Consider the following 18,274-nt stretch of genomic DNA (forward strand, 5'->3'; position numbering starts at 1 on the left):
ACAGGCCTGGGAAAGAATAGCACTGTCTGCCACATATCCACACCAGCTGCAGCTCTCTTCCCCCTGTCTTGTTCTGCCCTGGAGCCTGCTCACAGCAGGTTCCAGATGAGGGCTAGTGCTGGGCTCACACACAGGCTTGGGACACTGGAAGATCACTAATTTTTATTCAGTATCATTATATGTAGCAAGTTGCCCCAAGATCTATTGATGGTAAGAAAGCCTCTCCTTGGTGCAGAGCTGATCCTGAATCGGACACTCAGAGGCAGGACAGGGAGACATGGGAGAACCCAGAAACTCCTCAGGGATGGAGGAGTCTTGCTATTTTCCCACTACAGCAATGAGAAATGCTCCCAGTGGCCAAGAGCTCCACCACCTCTGGGGGGGCACTTCACCACCTCTGGGGGGGCACAGTGGGACCTGGGGGCAGTTCAGGTCCCCCAGCTTTGCCATGGCTCACAGGGCCTCTTCGGCTGGCTGAGCTCCAGCTCCCTGCTCATCATTTGCAACCAAGTCTCCAGGAGGCAAGTTCCTTGCTTCAGCAATTAACCGTTTGATTCCCACCATCCACTGACTGACTTCATTGACATGGTCCACCATGAGCGAGCGATGGATTTCATCAGCCACGTCCCAGTGCTGCCGCTGGAGCTCTGGGAGACAAGGAGAGAGCAGCCCCTGTTAGTGGCCCACAAGCCTCTCTGGTAGATGTGGGGAGTAAAAAAGGCTCTGAGCTGAGCATGAGCTCCATCCACACCCCAAAGCAGCTGGACCCACTGGGATTCCAGCTGGAAGAAGAGTTGTGCCTAGATACCACAGGCATGGGAGCACTACAGTCAGACACAGGGACATGACAGGGCAGAAATGGGCCTCACGGTGACAGGTGAGGGACATGGGAGCGGCACCTCCTGAGTGCTGAGAGGAGATGGGGAGCCAGGAAGGGAATGCATGCAGGCCGCAGTGCAGAACCCCTGGGAGATGCAAAGTTGGCCCCTTCCCTAGATTGGGTCACAGCTTCCTGATGCCCCTTTGCCCCTGCTCACCCTGCACCAGGATATTCATCCTCTTCCTCACAGGGGCAGACAGCTTTCCCTGGAGCCACAGCTCCCGAAACACAGCGAGGCGTCTGCTGATGTCATCACAAACCTGTTTCTGGAAGTCCAGAGAGGAACCTTAGTGAAGAGCTGCCACCATAAGGGCTGGAGCTGGACCTCCCCACTAGCGCTATGGTAGGGAAGAGGGGTAGCTCTGGGAAAAGGACCCTGTCAGAGCCATCTGCATCCAGCAAGCTGAGCCCTCAAATCCTCCTCTCAGGCAGCAGGGTGCAGAGGGACAACTTGGGAATGGCTCGGCTGTGGTGGGCCCCTGTAATGCCACAGAGAACACCCCCACCCCGTTCAATGGGCCCTTCCTTGGCTGCACACACCCTGAGGGGGATGATCAGCAGCTGGGAGAGTAGGGTACAGGGCTCGACATCCGAGCCTGTGGAAAGAGGAAACTGCAGAGCTACAATTAATTTGCAAACTTAACACCATCAAATTGGGCTTGAATAGGGACAGGGAGTGGCTGGTTCACTACAAAAGCAATTTTCCCTCTCTTGGTATTGACACCTCCTCATCAATTATTGGGAGTGAACCACATCCACCCTGCCTGAACTGGCCTTCAACATTGGTTCTCCACTTGTAAGGTAACGCCATTCTCTTCATGTGCCAATATATATTTATGCCTGTATCTGTAATTTTCACTCCATGCATCTGAAGAAGTGAGGTTTTTACCCACGAAAGCTTATGCCCAAATAAATCTGTTAGTTTTTAAGGTGCCTCATTGTTTTTATGGAAAGAGGGGTCACCAGCAATGCCACCAGGCGCAGCAGCAATCCTCACCTGCACGATGTTCCTGCACATGCTTAGAGTCTCATTCAGAGGGGCTAGAACATCGTCTACCTTCACCTCGCACTCCTCCTCAGCCAGGCTCGCAACCTGCTTTGCGGCATCTGGCCTCAGAGCAGGGCTGACCACAGCAAGAGGGGGGGGCCCCACAGGTTTTGAGGCTAAGGCTGCTGGCACCGCGGGAGGAGCAGAATTCGCTGGAGTCGGGGCTGAAAATACAAACATTATGCAGTCAACAGCCACTGTAATAGTCCAGTCCAACCCACCCAAAGTCCCACCTGCTCAGCAAAGGGGCTGTGCTCCAAGCTCTGGCGTCCTGATGTGAAAAGCATTCAGAGCAGAGCACTGGACTCGCTGTGCCCAGCACAAGCCAAGCTAGCCTAGTTAGCTACACTACAAAGAAAACCTCACAGCAGCAAGTCTCAGAGCCCGTGTCAGTGTGGGGCTAATAACAGCACAGAGGCTCTAGCCCAAGCAGGAATGTCTACACTGCTGTTGTTAGCCTCTCACGCCATGAGCCTGAGTCAGTTGACCCGGGCTCAGACTCAGTGCCATGGGTTATTCCCTACAGTGCAGACATCTCCAGAGCTGCAGTTCTGAAGAGCTCCTTCCACTGTCTGTACTACTGGCTGTACCTAGGGGCTGGGTGCCTCAGGGCACTGGGAATGGACCTGTCAGCTTGAGGGCCCCAGCTGAGATTTGGCCAGGTCAGCAGGGACCTGCATGACATGGGTTGGGGTCTCAGCCCAGCTCCTGAGGAACAGGTGGTCACATCCCAGTGAGCACCTCCCTTCTCTGCAGATGAGGGCAGGGCAGCATAAAGCTCCCGCTTCCCCCACCCTGTCCCTGGGGTGGAAGAGGAAAGCAGTGCTGGGTACACAGTGAATCTGTCCCTCACTGGGAGGACATGAGCAGAACTGACCTGACGGAAATCACCTGCAAATGCGAAATCACCCAGCAAAGCTAGGGGGCTGCCTGTTAGCCTGAGGGGAAAGGAGGTAATGAGCACCCAGGCTGGGGTCGGGCCTCCCGCTGGATTTGGGCAGTGAGATCTACTGAGGCAGCCCTTCTTAGGAGGAGGAATTACCCACCCACATCAGTAGCACTGTCTGCAGCTCTCAAAGCAAATGAACTATGCTGCAGCCACCTCTCATTATCCCGAGTGGATAGGCGGGAAGCTGGGGGAAGTAGTCACACCACACACAAGTAAGACCAGGCTAGACCCTAAGGCACAGGACTGGGACTCAAGCCGTAACCACTGGCTCATGCTGCTTCGTTCAGAAGAGTAACATGACTGGCAGCTGGGTTGAAAGAAAATCTAGGGCACAAAGGATTGTTTGTTTTCTCCAAAGCCTCCCTCAGGTGTTGGTTGGTCTCTGTGTAACCCATACACCTTCTGGGTGTGGTGTTCTGTCCCATCTAGTGGCACCAAGACCACTTAAAGAGAGAGATAAAATGAGTCTGCTCTACAGCCTTAGCTAACAACCAGTTGGCTTTTAGCTCATGCTTTAGAGCAGGGGTGAGCAAACTACAGCCCGTGGGCCACATCTGGCACTCCAGCCAATTTAATCCGGCTCTTGAACTCCTGCTAGGGAGCGGGGTCTGGGGCTTGCCCCACTCCTGCACTCCAGCCAGTAAGTGGGGTTGGGGGCTGCTCCGGGGGCACATGCCGCGGCTCCCGGAAGCAGCGGCATGTCCTACCTCCAGCTCCTACGTTTAGGGGCAGCCAGGGGACTCCGCATGCTGCCCTCACAGCTCCCATTGGCCAGGAACTGCAGCCAATGGGAGCCACAGGGGTGGTGCCTATGGACGGGGCAGCATGCAGAGCCACCTGGTCATGCCTCCATGTAGGAGCTGGAGGGGGGACAGGCCACTGTTTCTGAGAGCTGCTTAAGGTAAGCGCTGCCTAGAGCCTGCACTTCTGCCCCCCTCCCAGGCCCCAACCTCCTGCCCTGATCCCCCCTCCTGCCCTCCAAATCCCTTGATCCCAGCCCAGAGCACCCTCCTGCACCCCAAACCCCTCATCCCCAGCCCCACACAAGTGCCTGCATTCACAGCCAGAGCCCCACACACACACCTCAACCCCTGCCCCAGCCTGGAGCCCCCTCCCACATCCTGAACTCTTCATTTCTGGCCCCACCCCAGAGCCCACACCCCCAGCCAGAGTCTTCACCCCCTCCTGCACCTCAACTTCATGAGCATTCATGGCCTGCCATACAATCTCCATACCCAGATGTGGCCCTCGGGCCAAAAAGTTTGCCCACCCCTGCTGCAGAGGCTCATGCACTAAGCTCCAGAAGTCCCCAGTTTCATCCTGCCCGCTGACGACCCGGGTCTGTCAGTGTAACACCTGCATGACCCTGGATAGGAAGGTCCCACAGGAGCTACAGCAAAGCATGAGACAGTGACCAGCCCAAGAGCCTTAGCCCTGAGGCCTCAAAGGAGGGGCAGGCTAGCACCGATTCCCCTCACAGGTGCTTAGGGGGCACAGAAGGGGGAAATCCTCCTCCACAGACAGCCCTCTGAAGGGGGCTTTGAGCCAGAGACTGGGCTTAACTCAGCCTCCCTGGTGGGCTCTGCCACCCCCAGCATGGGCCCACCGGCTGCAAGGCAATGTATGGGGCAATTCTAACCTTGGGGGGCTCCATCGGCCGGGCCGGGAACCCTGCGTGCGAGGTGGTGGCGCTTCGGGCCTCCACACTGGATCTGCAGCCCATAGGAAAACTGGGGGGGATCGTTCCAGCCGCGCTCCTTGTTCCCTGGGGAGACACAAACGGCACCAATTACTGGCACTACATACTGGCCAACCCCAGGGCTTCCCCTCGCCCAGCAGTCCCATGACAAGCGTGGGCGCAGGACTGCCCCCTCCCCCACGCCTCAGGACGAGTGCCCAGGGCTGGCGCGGTCGTGGAACGTCCCCGCTGGCCGGCCCGGCCCCCTCACCCGGTTTCACGTAGCGTTCCGCCATCGCCACGTCACGGCCGCGCATGAGACCCCGCCCCTTCCGAATTGGGGCGTGGCCTGGGGGTGCTCAGTGCCCGCCCCCGCCCCCGCCCCCGGACCGGGACGTGGAGGCGGTGGCTGAGCCGCGCTGGGCGGAGCTTCCTGCCGGGCCCGGAGCGGCCCTGCGATCGGCGCGGGGGCTCGGGAAGCCGCGATCGCGGCCGGGCCCCGCCAAAGTCGCCAGCCGGGCCCCGAGCGGCGCGGAGCTCGGGTGCTGCCTCGGCCACCGGGGGTCACTCCAGAGCCGGGGCTTTACTCCACTGCCCCGCGTCACGTGGGTAGCGCACCCCGCCCCTGCAGGGCCCGCTGCGGAGCCGGCCACTCCGGGCCCTTCAGCCAGATCCCCGCAAGAGTGATCCCCGGCCCGGCTGTCCCGGGCCCCACTGCTCCAGGGACGGGCTCACTGCCGCCCTGTCCGGGGGCCCTGCTATCCCCAGGCTGCGCTCGCTGTCCCACGGGTATCCACTGCACCCTGTCGTTGGCCAGCCTCATCTGGCTTCAGCAGCCATCTCTGTGTTGATGACTCGCAAACCTGCCTCCTTCTGTCTCCTATTTATCCTGCCGCCCTTTTTCCCGATTCCCGCCCCACTTCTCTGCCTGGGTGTCTCACCATCAACCAGATGAAGGAGGTCAAAACTGAACTACTTATACTGTACTGGAATGGGTTATCTAGGGAGGTGGTGGAATCTCCTTCCTTAGAGGTTTTTAAGGTCAGGCTTGACAAAGCCCTGGCTGGGATGATTTAGTTGGGGATTGGTCCTGCTTTGAGCAGGGGGTTGGACTAGATGACCTCCTGAGGTCCCTTCCAACCCTGATATTCTATGATTCTATACTTATCCTCCCTGCTAAAAACCCCCTTCTGCTCCATCACCTTGACAGTGCCACCAGCCTCCCTGGCACTCGAACCTGTAACCTTGGGTCCCCCTTGCCTCAGCCAGCCAGCCAGCCTGAGCCTGCTGCCAGATCTTGCCCTATTTTCCACCACAGTTCTTACAAAAGCCAACCAGTTCTCTTTCTGCACCCAGACCCTTATCTTCCATCTTGACAACTGCACCTGCCTCCTCTCGGGCCTTTCTGACATCTGGGTCAACCTCTCGCTCCATTTGCAGCACTGCTACCAAGGGCTTGTCCCCAGCTCCTTGTGCTTACCTGATCATGTCCTTGTATAAGCCCCTCCTCCTGCTCTCCCTTCTCCCTTGTTCACTACTTAACCTTCCCTGTTTGCTGTTGTGTCTTTGCCAATTATGCCAGCCTCCACCAGCCATTTGTCTGTCCTCCGGACTGTCATAAACGGTTAGCTGAGAATGGTTAGCCCCTAGGAATGCCTGTGATCAGCACTAAACGCTGATACCAGATGGCAAGTCGGTGCATCCAGCTAGCAGGGCAGCGACTGTCTCCTATTGTGTGTATGTACAGTGTCTAGCACAAAGGGCCCTGGTCCTCTGTCTGTGGATGACAATACAAATGACAGTGATCTTACCAAAAGTGCCATGGGATTTTTGATGACTCAACTAGTCAGAACCTTAGTATTTAGTCTGTTTTGAAAGATGACTTTTACAGCAGTCCAGTACCCCCCACACCCTATCACCATGCTGGGGTGTTATGGAAGAGCACCCCCTGTTGAGTTACCAAGACTACCCCCTACAGCACTAGCTGTTTCTTGGTGGTCTCCTTCCCAAGTGCTGGCCCTGCATACTTGGCACCAGCGCAGTGTCGCAAGCTTGGAGCCATGATTAGACAGGGAATTTGTAAGTGGTTTAGCTTGGCAGTTCTGGCCCCACTGCAGCAATCAGAGATTTACCATTGACTTCCGTGGAGCCAGGATTTCACCCGTGTCATTTTTCCCAAGAAGTCTGCTTGAGGGATGAGGCATGTAGAGAGTCTCAGGCACCAGTTCAGCAGCAGAGGGTGTCCAATGAAGGACTGATTCACAGCCTCTGACACTGAAGGTTTGTATTTCAATCCCATCCATCTGGTGGGGGGCAGATTATCCTCCATCTGCCTACCATGGATGGCACATGAACCCCATTTGGGGAGGCAAACCCCCTAGGGTCTCCCAGGGGGGCAAGTGGGCAATTTGCCCCAGGCCCCACAGGGGCCCCCACGAGAATATATAAAAAGTAACAGAGGGTCCTGTGGCACCTTTGAGACTAACAGAAGTATTGGGAGCATAAGCTTTGGTGGGTAAGAACCTCACTTCTTCAGATGCAAGACTTGCATCTGAAGAAGTGAGGTTCTTACCCACGAAAGCTTATGCTCCCAATACTTCTGTTAGTCTCAAAGGTGCCACAGGACCCTCTTGCTTTTTACAGATTCAGACTAACACGGCTACCCCTCTGATACTTGACACGAGAATATAGTATTCTATAGTATTGCAACTTTTTTATGGAAGGGGCCCCCGAAATTGCTTTGCCCCAGGCCCCCTGAATCCTCTGGGTGGCCCTGAAGCCTCCTGTCCTGCCCCTTCCATCTGAGGCCCCACCCCTACCCTGCCCCTTCCGCTCCTCCCCTCCCACTCCCTTGCCCACTGGTACCAGAGGAGCTCTGAATCCCCCACCACAGCCGGAGCCCCGGCTGAGCCACCCCCAGCCCACCCACCTGAGCCACCCTCGGCCCACCACCCCAAACCACGACAAGTCGGAGGAGCCTCAAGCCCTGGCTGCCCGGAGGAGCTCTGAGCCCTACCATGGCCTAGCCCCCAGCCACTGCCAGAGACAGGCTACTGGACTAGATGGACCATGGATCTGATCCAGTCTGGTGGTTCCTATCTTCCTACGTCTGTGTAGCAGAAAAGTTCCTTTCCCCTCCCCCCATCCCTTACAGTTTGTTCTGACCCCAATCCAATCCTCAGCAGGAAGGGGATAAAGCAAAGATGGGTCTGACTCGTGCTTGCTGCATGTTAGTGTTTTATTTGCACAAATGATCATATAGAAAGTGTTACTGAGGTAGACTTTAGTCTATCGTATGGGGGCTCCCCCGGGGAACTGACAGGCAAGTGTAAAGAAATATGGGCGTGAAGACAGATTAAGGTGATTTCCAAACTGGGCAAGAGAACAATCCCTTTAAGGAACCAGCAGGTAATGTGTGACTGGCTTGCAGCTGGAAGGACAGCTGGTCCATACTATACCTAACAATTACAGCCCCAACTGGCCCGCTCTGGACATGGCTGAGCCAGGTACCCACTAGGCTTGGTGGGAATTCATACATGGGCTACCCCTGGAGAAGTAGGAATTCACACCAGGTCATAACAACCCACTAGAAGCCCAACACTGATTTTCTTTTCCTACCTTTAAAATGAGAGTTGTCCTTCACTGGAGCACTGGTGTATCAGTGCCAGGCCTTGGGCACCAGGGTATCGGTACCTGGGCATGGGCTTGTTACGGAAGGGCTGCTCCCATGTGCTGGGCCGCATGTGCTGGTGTTCCGTGAGCGCTGGTGCTACATACACTTAGTTATTGGGGCTGTGTGCACCAGTTTGTTGCTGTGGGTTTGCATGTGATCACTAAGCAGTGCTCACTGGTTTGTTTTGGTAGGATTGTGTCTAAGCACCTGGGCTGCTGCCACTGATATTTTTAAGAGCAAAGGAGGCAAGAATTTGTTTAGAATTAAAACAATTCACAGCAGGAGGGCAAAATAGAGCCCTCCCTTCCCACAGGCCTCCTACCATTCCCAGCACCATGTTACCAGCTATTGAATGAAGTGGGAAAGGGAGCAGATCATTCTTTCAGAGCGTGGCGGGGGGGGATGGTTAGTCAGTTGCCTGCAAAAGGCTTTTCCTCGTATCTGCAGCCAGTAGACACAGGCCCATGGCCTGTGTCTGCCCTCCATATTGCTGTCAGAAAATCAAAGGGGTTCATTGGAAGAGCCAGGGCTGAGGAGGAGAATCCCTCTGTTGGCTCTATGGGTCCTGGCGATACACCAACCCTTCTTGCTGTGGTGGCAGCAGCACCCATGGCCTTCAGCTACAATCAAATTGAGCTCCCATTCCAAAGTGAATCCCAAGGAGCTGTGCCCTCACTGGAACATCTGCCCAACCCGGACCCCCAGCAAGGGCAGAATGTGGTTGCCTTCGGCCTGCGTGTCATGTTCGCTGCTGGCTGCTCCGGATATTAAGAAACATTTCCTGCTTGGAACGATACATGTGCTGGGTCATTGCTATTCCCCAAAGCCCCCCACACCCACCTCCCTCCCCAGGGGGTTATCTACAAAGCAAAGGACTATTGGGTTCTGTGGCCAGCCGGGGCTTTCCCTGTGAGGAATGGACTCGCTCTTTGGGTCTGTCGGGCCTTAGCTGCAGGGAGAGCCAACAGATCTGGTTACTCTATTTACACAAGCCAGCCAAGGAGCCTGCTGCCTTGCCTCCCCCCTCCCCCCCAGCTGCGCCCTATGGGGTGTGCAGCATGGAATGCTTCTGCCGGAACGCTTCCAAGAACGAGAAAACCCCCCGCTTCCGAGTGCTGGCGCCGCTGCCATTTTTCTGCAGGGAGTGGCCCGTGGAAGGGAACGGGCACCCTGGGGAGTCCACAGATGCTGTCCTCTTCATCTTAAGCACCAAGCGTGAACTGCCCTTCGGCCTCAGCCGTGAGGTGGAGGCCACCAGACACTTCTGGTACTGAACCTGTGATGGAACGGGAGCAGCGGGTCAGAGTGTCACAGAGACTGGACCACAAAGAGCGCTCTGCCTCAACAAGAACCCAGCAAGCAGAAAAGGGTCGTCGTCATCCCTGCACGGTGGGTACACTGAGTCACAGAGCGATTAGGTTGTTGTTCAAAGGCAGCTGGCAGAGCTAAAGATAGAACCCAGGAGTTCTGACTCAGTCTGCCCCTTCATATAACTGCTAGACTCCACTCTCTCCTAGCGCTGGGAATGGAACCAAAGAACCCTGTCTCTGTTCCTTCCTCTAACTACTGGAACCGCCCCCTTCCCATGCGTACAAATTGGCTCTGCATTTCATGTGTGCATCATACTTCTCAGCAGACTCTCCAGCCGGATGATACCAGCAAAAGGGCATCTTCAGTTCCTCCTACTCTGACCACTAAACCCCCACACCCCCCAGAGTCCTCTCCCACCCTGCTCCCCCCAGCTCCAAGTCACCCAAATCTGCCCTGTCTTTAGCCCATTTCCTATAGGTGCTTGTGGAGAGTGGTTTGTGAGATGCTGATGGCACCTTCTCTCTAGATGTCCAGAGCGCCTCAGCTTAAAAGGGTTTTCCCTGGGAGCAGCCCCTCTCCTTGTACTCCCCAGGCCACTGATGTAGAGTGGACACAGGAAACACCGAGGCAGTGGGAACCCAAGGAAAGGCAGCGAGTTCCAGGGGTGCTTTGAGACAGGTGTCAAGGTATGGAATGAATCCGTTGGGGGGGGTGGAGTTTACATAAGAACAGCCATACTGGGTCAGACCAATGGGCCATCTGGCCCAATATCCTGTTTTCTGACAGAGGCCAATGCCAGGTGCTCCAGAGGGGATCAACAGACCACGGCAATTATTCAGTGATCCATCCCCTGTCATCCAGTCCCAGTTTCTGGCAGTTGGAGGTTTAGGGTCACCCCAAGCATGGGGTTGCCTCCCTGATTGTCTTGGCTAATAGCCATTGATGGACCTATTCTCCAGGAACTTATCTAATTGTTTTTTGAAGCCAGTTATAATTTTGGCCTTCACAACATCTGGCAACGAGTTCCACAGGTTGATTGTGCATTGTGTGAAGAAGTATTTCCTTTTGTTTGTTTTAAACCTGCTGCCTATTAATTTCATTGGCTAACCCCTAGTTCTTGTGTTATATGAAGGGGTAAATAACAGTTTCCTAGTTACTGTCTCCACACCATTCATGATTCTATAGACCTCTGTCATATCTTCCATTAATCATCTCTTATCCAAGTTGAACAGGCCCACTCTTTTTAATCTCTCCTCATATGGAAGCTGTTCCATACCCCTCGTCATTTTTGTTGCCCTTCTCTATACTTTTTCCAACGCTAACAGATCTTTTTTTTTTTTTCAGACATCTGTGTCAGATGTGAAAAATGAAAACCCCTCCCCCATCTACCCCCACACTAACCCCTCCAGACTCTGCCCCACCTCCATCTGTCCCCAAACTAACCCCCCAGACTATGCCCCACCCCTGACCTATAAATACTGTTTTCTACAGGGACTGTGGGTGCTCCCTTGGGTGGCCAAAGCCCGGCTGGGAGGGGGCCCGTTGTTTGGCCCCGAAGCATCCAGGTGTCTCCCCGGCCTCAGGGTCTGAGGGGGCAGCTGAGCGAGTTGATCCCCTCCAAACACCAAGGTGAGTTCCCTGACAGGGAACCAGGTTTGTCTCCAGAGGACATGGCCCCATGTGAGGGAAGAAAGCAGCGTGTCTCCCACCCTGCCTGGACCCTGCTGCAGACATGTACTGGCGGGGCCCACATGCTGTGCAGCTTTTTGAAAGCACCACGTGCTTGTTAAGAGCTACAGTCTGTCAGTGATACCCGCACCTCTAGAGACCTAGGGGCCTTGTTAGCCCAGAGCCCAGCCCCCTGCCAAGGTGAGACAGAGCCCCTCATGGGGATGGTTCAGAGGTGAAACAGCCCAAAGACCAGGTGGGTTCAGAGCTGTCCCAGTCTATAGGTCTCAGTAGAGAGCAAGGACTGACTGGATCATGGACCCCCCTACAGGGCAGGGCTGAGAGAGAGCTGCCCATGCAGCCCCTCTCTGGGGCTAGATGGAAGGCGTCGGTCTATAGGGCTCTCAGTCCAGCACCTTTCACCGCAGAGAGTTCCCCTGGGGGCGGGGTGGAGCACACTCACCATGCATGCAGCCTGCACAGCCTCTGAGATGGTGCCGGCATCCGGCTCACACCAGAAGGCCATGCACTGGAAATGCTGCTGCCCCATGTCTACGATGAGAGCAAACGTGTGAGCGTTCTTCCCAACACCGATGAAGGTCACGTAGCGGACCTGGCACTCAAAGATGTGGGCGTCTTCCTCACCAGCCTCAAAGGAACACACATGAGAGCAGTCACTAGACTCAGGCAGAGAGGAAACGATCCTGCCTCAGGGTTACCTCAGTGTACATGAGAGGGATCTAAAGAACCATAGTAGAAAAGACCTAGCATGTCCCAACTAGGCCACCCCCTGGGCCTACGACTTTGTCCCCTACTGTCCCCAGGGCTCCCAAGCAATGGCGCTTCCAGCTTGTACACAGGGAAGCGACTCCATGGCCTGATGGATAATGAGCCTTCTCCCACCATCAGCTAACGTTCCCTTGGCGTCATTTCACCTTATTTTCTCTCAGAGCCTCCTACATCATTCCTCTTCCTCCTGGTGCCTACACCCTATGTGTCCTTGCAACCTCCAGCAGGAGTCCAGTCCAGCTGACCTATTTACTGCTCAAGTTGGCAACACTCCTCCCAGCACTTCACTGTGCCTGCTGCTGAGTGGGCCCCAGCAGCATTGAGCTCCTCTCGTTGCCCAAGACCTGTGCTCACTGTCCCTTCAGGACAATTGATGGCAGCTATGTGGAGTACCAGACAAACCTCAGAGCCCACGAGCTGGCAGCGCTGAACTCCTTTCAGCCAGCCCTGAGCACTGCTGGCATTGCCTAGCGACATTAAAGAGCGAGTGGCTTGGAACCACAGGCCGAGGGCAGGTGAGAGGGCATTGGCTACAAGGTCAGTAGGACCTGTTCTCTGATTGCATTTGCCAGAGGAGTGTAACCGGGTGGGCTCCAGGGCAGTGGGGGCTGCAGTAAGAAATCCACAAACCCACCCTAGAGCCCGTTCCACTGGATGCATGGGAGCTTCAATGAGTGAACACCCTGTATTCCAGAGGCAGCCACTCAGTGGGCATCCCTCAGCAGCAGGAGAGGGGTAGTTGTGCCCTGTGGTAGAGCCCCCAGAAGGCCAAGCATGTGGAATGTTACCTCTGCCTGGTGCACCGTCATCACCGAGTCTGACACACTGACAAGGGAGGGGGTCCACTGCTCACGGCCTTGGCTGCTCATCATGGTCTCAATGGCCTCGTTCAGTATGTCCATCCCTGGGGAGATGAGCAGAGGGGATGGACCACGCCCTCCGCTCCTGGCACAATGAGGCCAGGTACCACTCACCCATCAGGCTCCTCTGAAGCCATCAGCCTACAGGACTCAGCAGGTCTGTGCTGCCCAGAGGGAAATGCAAGAGTAGGAGTGCTCTGCGCTGCCAGTGTCAAGTGGGGTGGGGAGAGATAGGGGGCTACAGGCAGCTTTATCCAGCCAGACGGGTGAAGGGAGGGGTGCACAAGCAGCCTCTTCAGCTAGGGTGAGGCATGGGCAGCACCTGCTAGAGACTGGCAGGGGATGCCAGCGAATCCTGCAGAGATTGCAAGTTCCATGGTTACAGGGCAGTGTCACTGGTGCAGAAGCCAGTGGAGACACTGAGTGGGGAGACTCCCTGGGGACCAGGGGCAGGAAGCAACACAACAAGGCATATAGGCAGCAGCAGTGCCCCAGACCAGCTCTCAGTGCTTCGCAATATGAATTCTTTGGTGCCACACCCCAGGCCATCCCACAGCACAGCCAGGCCTCAGTGTCCCAACACCAGGGCGGCCAACAGCATAGCCAGGCCTCAGTGCTCTCCCCGCCCCCCCAAGAAAAAACCCTCCAGGGTTGCCAGGCATCCATTTTTTGACCAGAACGCCCAGTCAAAAAGGGACCCTGGTGGCTCTGGTCAGCACCGCTGATCAGGCTGTTAAAAATCTGGTTAGCGGCACAGTGGGGCTAAGGCAGGCTCCCTGCCTGCCCTGGCTCCACACAGCTCCCAGAAGTGGCGGGCATGTCCAGCTTCTAAGCACAGAGGCAGCCACGGGGGCAGCACACAGAGCCCCCTGGCCTCTCCACCTAAGAGCCAGAGGAGGGACATGCCGGCCACTTCTGGGAGCCGCCTGAGGTAAGCGCCGCCCAGCTGGAGCCAGCACCTTAAATCCCCTCCTGCACCCCAACCTCCTGCCCCAGGTCAGAACCTCCTTCTGCTCCCTAACTCCCTCCTTTAGCCCACACCCCAACCCCCAGCCCTGAGCCCCCTCCCACACCCTAACTGTCTCCCAGAGTCTGCATCCCCTCCTGCACCCCAACCTCCTGCCCCAGGTCAGAACCCCCTCCTGCACCCTAACTCCCTCCCAGAGCCCGCACCCCACCTCACCCAGCCTGGCTGGGCTTTTCAGGAGCTCTTGGTGCTGGCTTAACTCTGCTCCCATTGAGGCCAGTGGCCGTTCGGCCACCGACACGGTTCAGTTGGTGCAGCATCCCCTCCCCCCCGCCAGTTCTCTTTCAGTACACAGCGGCCCATATGATGTAAAGGCATAGGGACTGTAGCAAGAGCTTCCCCCCAGGGCTACTCACCCATGGCTTTGGGCACCGGTAAGCTGCCAATATACAGGGCTTCGTACTTCTGGATAGACTGCCTCACGGCGTCCAGAACATCAACTGCCAGAGACAAGAGCAAGCCAGAGCAAGGTCTCCTCCAGCTTCTCACCACCTTGAACAAAGCCCACCTCTTTACCAAGGGGTGGGAGCTTCATTGTATTACCCCCAGGCAGGGCCAGCTCTAGGGTTTTTGCCGCCCCAAGCAGCAAAAAGGAAAAAGAAAAAAAGCCGCGATCGCAATCTGTGGCAGCTCTACCGCCGCCGCTTCAGTCTTCGGCGGCAATTCGGCGGCTGGTCCTTCGCTCCAAGAGGGAGTGAGGGACCCACCGCCGCATTGCTGCCAAAGAGCCGGATGTGCCGCCCCTCTCCGTTGGCTGCCCCAAGCACCTACTTGCAAAGGCCAACCTGAGGGCTGCCCTGCTACAGGATGCTTGTTGGTGTCTTAGGGTACATCTACACTACAGGGGGGAGTCGATTTAAGATACGCAAATTCAGCTACGTGAATAGCGTAGCTGAATTCGACGTATCGCAGCCGACTTACCCCGCTGTGAGGACGGCGGCAAAATCGACTTCTGCAGCTTTCTGTCGGCGGCGCTTACTCCCACCTCCGCTGGTGGAGTAAGAGCTCTGATTTGGGGATCGATTGTCGCGTCCCAACGGGACGCGATAAATCGATCCCCGAGAGGTCGATTTCTACCCGCCGATTCAGGCGGGTAGTGTAGACCTAGCCTTAGGCACAGGTGACGTAGATTTCCCCACCTAGCACCAGTCGCTTGGCTTTGGGGCTTACAGGACAGAGAGAGCAGGAGGCGAGCCATTCTGCTGGGGTACAGCCCTCCACCGCCCTGGGATTGGTTCTGTGCATGTGGGGTTGTTTCCTTCTCTTGAAGACGTTCTAGGAGCTCCCTTGCTTTGAGCCCAGCCCCACAGGCTCCGAGCACAGCCCAGGGCACACCTTAGGCCTTTCTTTCAAGGAAAGGTTGTGTTGTGCTAGGTCTCCCCCCCCCCCCCCACTCCGCTTATGAAAACAGGCTGCCATGGGTACAATGGGGCAGGCCTAGGTGGGAGAGAAAGAGCGAGCCCCATCCTCTGGCATACAGCCCAAAGCTCCTATTTATAAATCGGGGGGGGAGGGGACATCAGTTTGAGAGCTGATATCTCAGCCCTTTTCAGGGCTAGAAAGGAGCACCCTGTACCCATGGGCAGGGAGTTCCCAGCTGTCCCATGGGACAAGGTAAGGGTTTCTATCCTTGGTGGCAGGGGCAGCAGGTTTGTAGAAATTTTGGTGGTGCCCAGAACACCCAGAACCCCCCCCCCAAACTCTGCCCCCCACCTGCCTAAGGCTCTGGGAGGGAGTTTGGGTTGGGGGAGGAGGTCTGGGGTGCAGGCTCTGGGCTGAGGTAGGGTATTGGGGTGCAGGAGGGGGTGAGAGGTTGGGCTCTGGGAGGGAGTTTGGGTGGGGGAGGGGGTCTGGGGTGCAGGTTCTGGGATGGAGTTTGGGTGCTGGGTGCAGGATCCGGGCTGGGGCACGGGGTCAGAGAGCAGGAGGGGGTGGGGGGTGAGGGGTGCAGGCTTTAGGATGGAGTTTGGGTGTAGGCTCTGGGCTGGGGCAAGGGGTGGGGGTGCAAGAGGGGTGAGAGGTGCAGGCTCTGGGAGGGAGTTTGGGTGCAGGCTCTTGGAGGGAGTGAGGAGGGTGGGGTGTAGGCTCTGGGAGGGAGTTTGGGTGCAGGCTCCAGGCTAGGGCAGGGGGTGGGTGTGCAGGAGGGGGTGAGGGGTGCAGGCTCTGGGACAGAGTTTGAGTGCAGACTCTGGGGTGGGGGTGTAGTCTCTGGGAGGGAGTTTGGGGACAGGAGGGTGTGTGTGGAAAGAGGGTGGGGGTACAGGCTCTGAGACAGAGTTTGAGTGCTGGGTGCAAGCTGGGGCAGGGGCTGGGGGTGCAGGAGGGGGTGAGGGGAGCAGGCTCTGGGACGGCGTTTGGGTGCAGGATCTGGGGTGGGGGTTCAGGCTCTGGGAGAGAGTTTGGGGATGGGGGGGTGCAGAGAGAGGGGGTGCAGGCTCTGGAAGTTTGGGGGCAGGAGGGGAGTGAGGGAAAGGGGTGGGGGTGCAGACTCTGGGAGGAGGTGGGGTGTGCAGCGCTTACCTGGGGCTCCTAGGCAGGGCAGGCTGGGGATCTCTGCGCACTGCTACCCCCAGACACTGCCCCTGCAGCTTCCCATTGGCTGCAGGGGCTCTTGGGGTGGCACACTGACCCATCCTGCCTAGGGGCCGCAGGGAGGGGCCGGCAGCCACCTGGAGTGAGCAGGCAGGAAGCCGCTCAGCTCCGCTGCGCTGCTGGTGGTGAGGGGGGGGGGCCCGGGCTGTTTTAAATGGCCCGGGAGGATGCGGGGGTGGGGGAGGGTGCCCAGGGATGGAAGGCGGGGCTGAGGGAGAGACCAGTGCTGGAGCCAGGCACCACGGGCCCATAGAACTTGCCGCCCCGTTGGTGGACCAGGAAGTATCAGATCTTAACCCTGTCACTCATGCAGATGCTTGCATTAGGGGAAAGGAAGGACCATTTGTGGGCAAAGTCTTTAGCGGAGGTTTTAAAATGGGAGTTGTGCAGAGTGCGCAGGGGGTGGCGATGCTGGCAGTAGGCATGGGGGAGATGATCAGTGGGCAGAGTGCAGGTGATGGGGTCTCGCCTGGCACTCGTGCCCCCAGGTGGCATGGGAGGCATGTGCAGGTGGCAGAGGGGTGAAAGAAATGCCCTGGAGTACCTTGCAGCGGTAAGTTGTCTGGCAAGATGGGCTGCAGCGTGATGGATCGAGTGAGGCTGTTGCTGACCACTGCCCGCTCGGCCATAATCTGCACAGCACAGAGAAACACCATCGCACAGAGACTTCCCACAGGCCTCTGCTCTCAGATCCCGGCTGGTGGGGCTCAGGCCCTGGTGGTCAGGTAAAAACACCCCTGCTGGGTAGCAGGATAGTACCAGGGAAAATGAGTGTGGCTGTCTATGGCCTGGTGGCTAGGGCCCTAGCCTGGGACTCAGGAGACCTAGATGTTAGTCCTAGATCTGCTGGTGACCTTGGGCAAGTCTCTGTGACTTAGTTTCCCCATCTTCCCTTTGAGACACGCTATATAGGAGCTAGCTATTACTCTCATTAGCACTTGTACAGCTCAGGGAGGGAGAGCTGTATCATCAGGTAGGGACCGTTGAATTGTGGAGGTGAATGCGTGGTTACGCAGATGGTGTCGGAGAGAGGGCTTTGGATTCTTCAACCATGGAATGTTGTTCCAGGAAGAAGGATTGCTAGGAAGAGATGGGACCCACCTAACCAAGAGAGGGAAGAGCATCTTCGCAGGCAGGCTTGCTAACCTAGTGAGGAGGGCTTTAAACTAGGTTCGCCAGGGGATGGTGACCTAAACCCAAAGGTAAGTGGGGAAGTGGGATATCGGGAGGAAACACAAGGAGGAGGAAACAAGACAGGAAGCCTCCTGATTCATACTGAGAAAGTAGGGCAGTCGGCTAGTTATCTTAGGTGCATGTACACGAATGCAAGAAGCCTGGGAAACAAGCAGGAAGGATTGGAAGTCCTGACACAATCAAGGAACTATGATGTGATTGGAATAACAGAAACGTGGTGTGGCAGTTCACATGACTGGAACACTGTCATGGATGGGTATAAACTGTTCAGGAAGGACAGGTATGGGAGGAAAGGTGGAGGAGTTGCATTGTATGTAAGAGAGCGGTATGATTGCTCAGAGCTCCAGTATGAAACTGGAGAAAATCCTGTTGAGAATCTTTGGGTTAAGTTTAGAGGTGAGAGCAACAAGGATAATGTCGTGGTGGGCATATGCTATAGACCACCGGATCAGAAGGATGAGGTAGACGAGGCTTTCTTCGGACAACTAACTGAAGTTTCCAGATCACAGGCCCTGGTTCTAATGGGGGACTTCAATCACCCTGACATCTGCTGGGAGAGCAATACAGCAATGCACAGACAATCCAGGAAGTTTTTGGAGAGTGTT

General features: G+C 56.5%; 2 protein-coding genes across 2 annotated transcripts in view; both read right to left on the reverse strand.

Moving 5' to 3' along the window:
* Positions 1 to 395: 395 nt before the first annotated feature.
* Positions 396 to 4,927, reverse strand: SRA1 (steroid receptor RNA activator 1). Its single transcript, XM_054038611.1, has 5 exons — positions 4,827 to 4,927; positions 4,517 to 4,642; positions 1,878 to 2,092; positions 1,038 to 1,146; positions 396 to 647 (listed from the first exon to the last, which is right to left on the reverse strand). The coding sequence occupies exons 1-5, from the start codon at positions 4,870 to 4,872 to the stop codon at positions 454 to 456; spliced, it is 690 nt and encodes a 229-aa protein (XP_053894586.1). The 5' UTR covers positions 4,873 to 4,927; the 3' UTR covers positions 396 to 453.
* Positions 4,928 to 7,781: 2,854 nt separating this feature from the next.
* Positions 7,782 to 18,274, reverse strand: part of APBB3 (amyloid beta precursor protein binding family B member 3) — a 37,616-nt gene continuing 27,123 nt past the window's right edge. The window contains exons 9-13 of the mRNA XM_054037833.1: positions 17,020 to 17,107; positions 14,240 to 14,323; positions 12,785 to 12,900; positions 11,671 to 11,856; positions 7,782 to 9,504 (exon numbers count right to left, since the gene is read on the reverse strand). Of these exons, the coding sequence (XP_053893808.1) occupies positions 9,271 to 9,504; positions 11,671 to 11,856; positions 12,785 to 12,900; positions 14,240 to 14,323; positions 17,020 to 17,107 (708 nt within the window). The 3' untranslated portion in view covers positions 7,782 to 9,270. The remainder of the gene's footprint in view (positions 9,505 to 11,670; positions 11,857 to 12,784; positions 12,901 to 14,239; positions 14,324 to 17,019; positions 17,108 to 18,274) is intronic.

Source organism: Malaclemys terrapin, chromosome 8, assembly GCF_027887155.1.
Source record: "Malaclemys terrapin pileata isolate rMalTer1 chromosome 8, rMalTer1.hap1, whole genome shotgun sequence".
NCBI classification, from domain to species: domain Eukaryota; kingdom Metazoa; phylum Chordata; order Testudines; family Emydidae; genus Malaclemys; species Malaclemys terrapin.

Excerpts from the sequence above, each read along its gene's own strand:
- SRA1 (XM_054038611.1), bottom strand. The coding sequence starts at position 4,872 with ATGCGCGGCCGTGACGTGGCGATGGCGGAACGCTACGTGAAACCGG. Across the intron at positions 4,643-4,826 it reads GGAACGCTACGTGAAACCGG|GGAACAAGGAGCGCGGCTGG; the intron begins GTGAGGGGGCCG and ends GTGTCTCCCCAG. Across the intron at positions 648-1,037 it reads GATGAATATCCTGGTGCAGG|AGCTCCAGCGGCAGCACTGG; the intron begins GTGAGCAGGGGC and ends CTTGTCTCCCAG.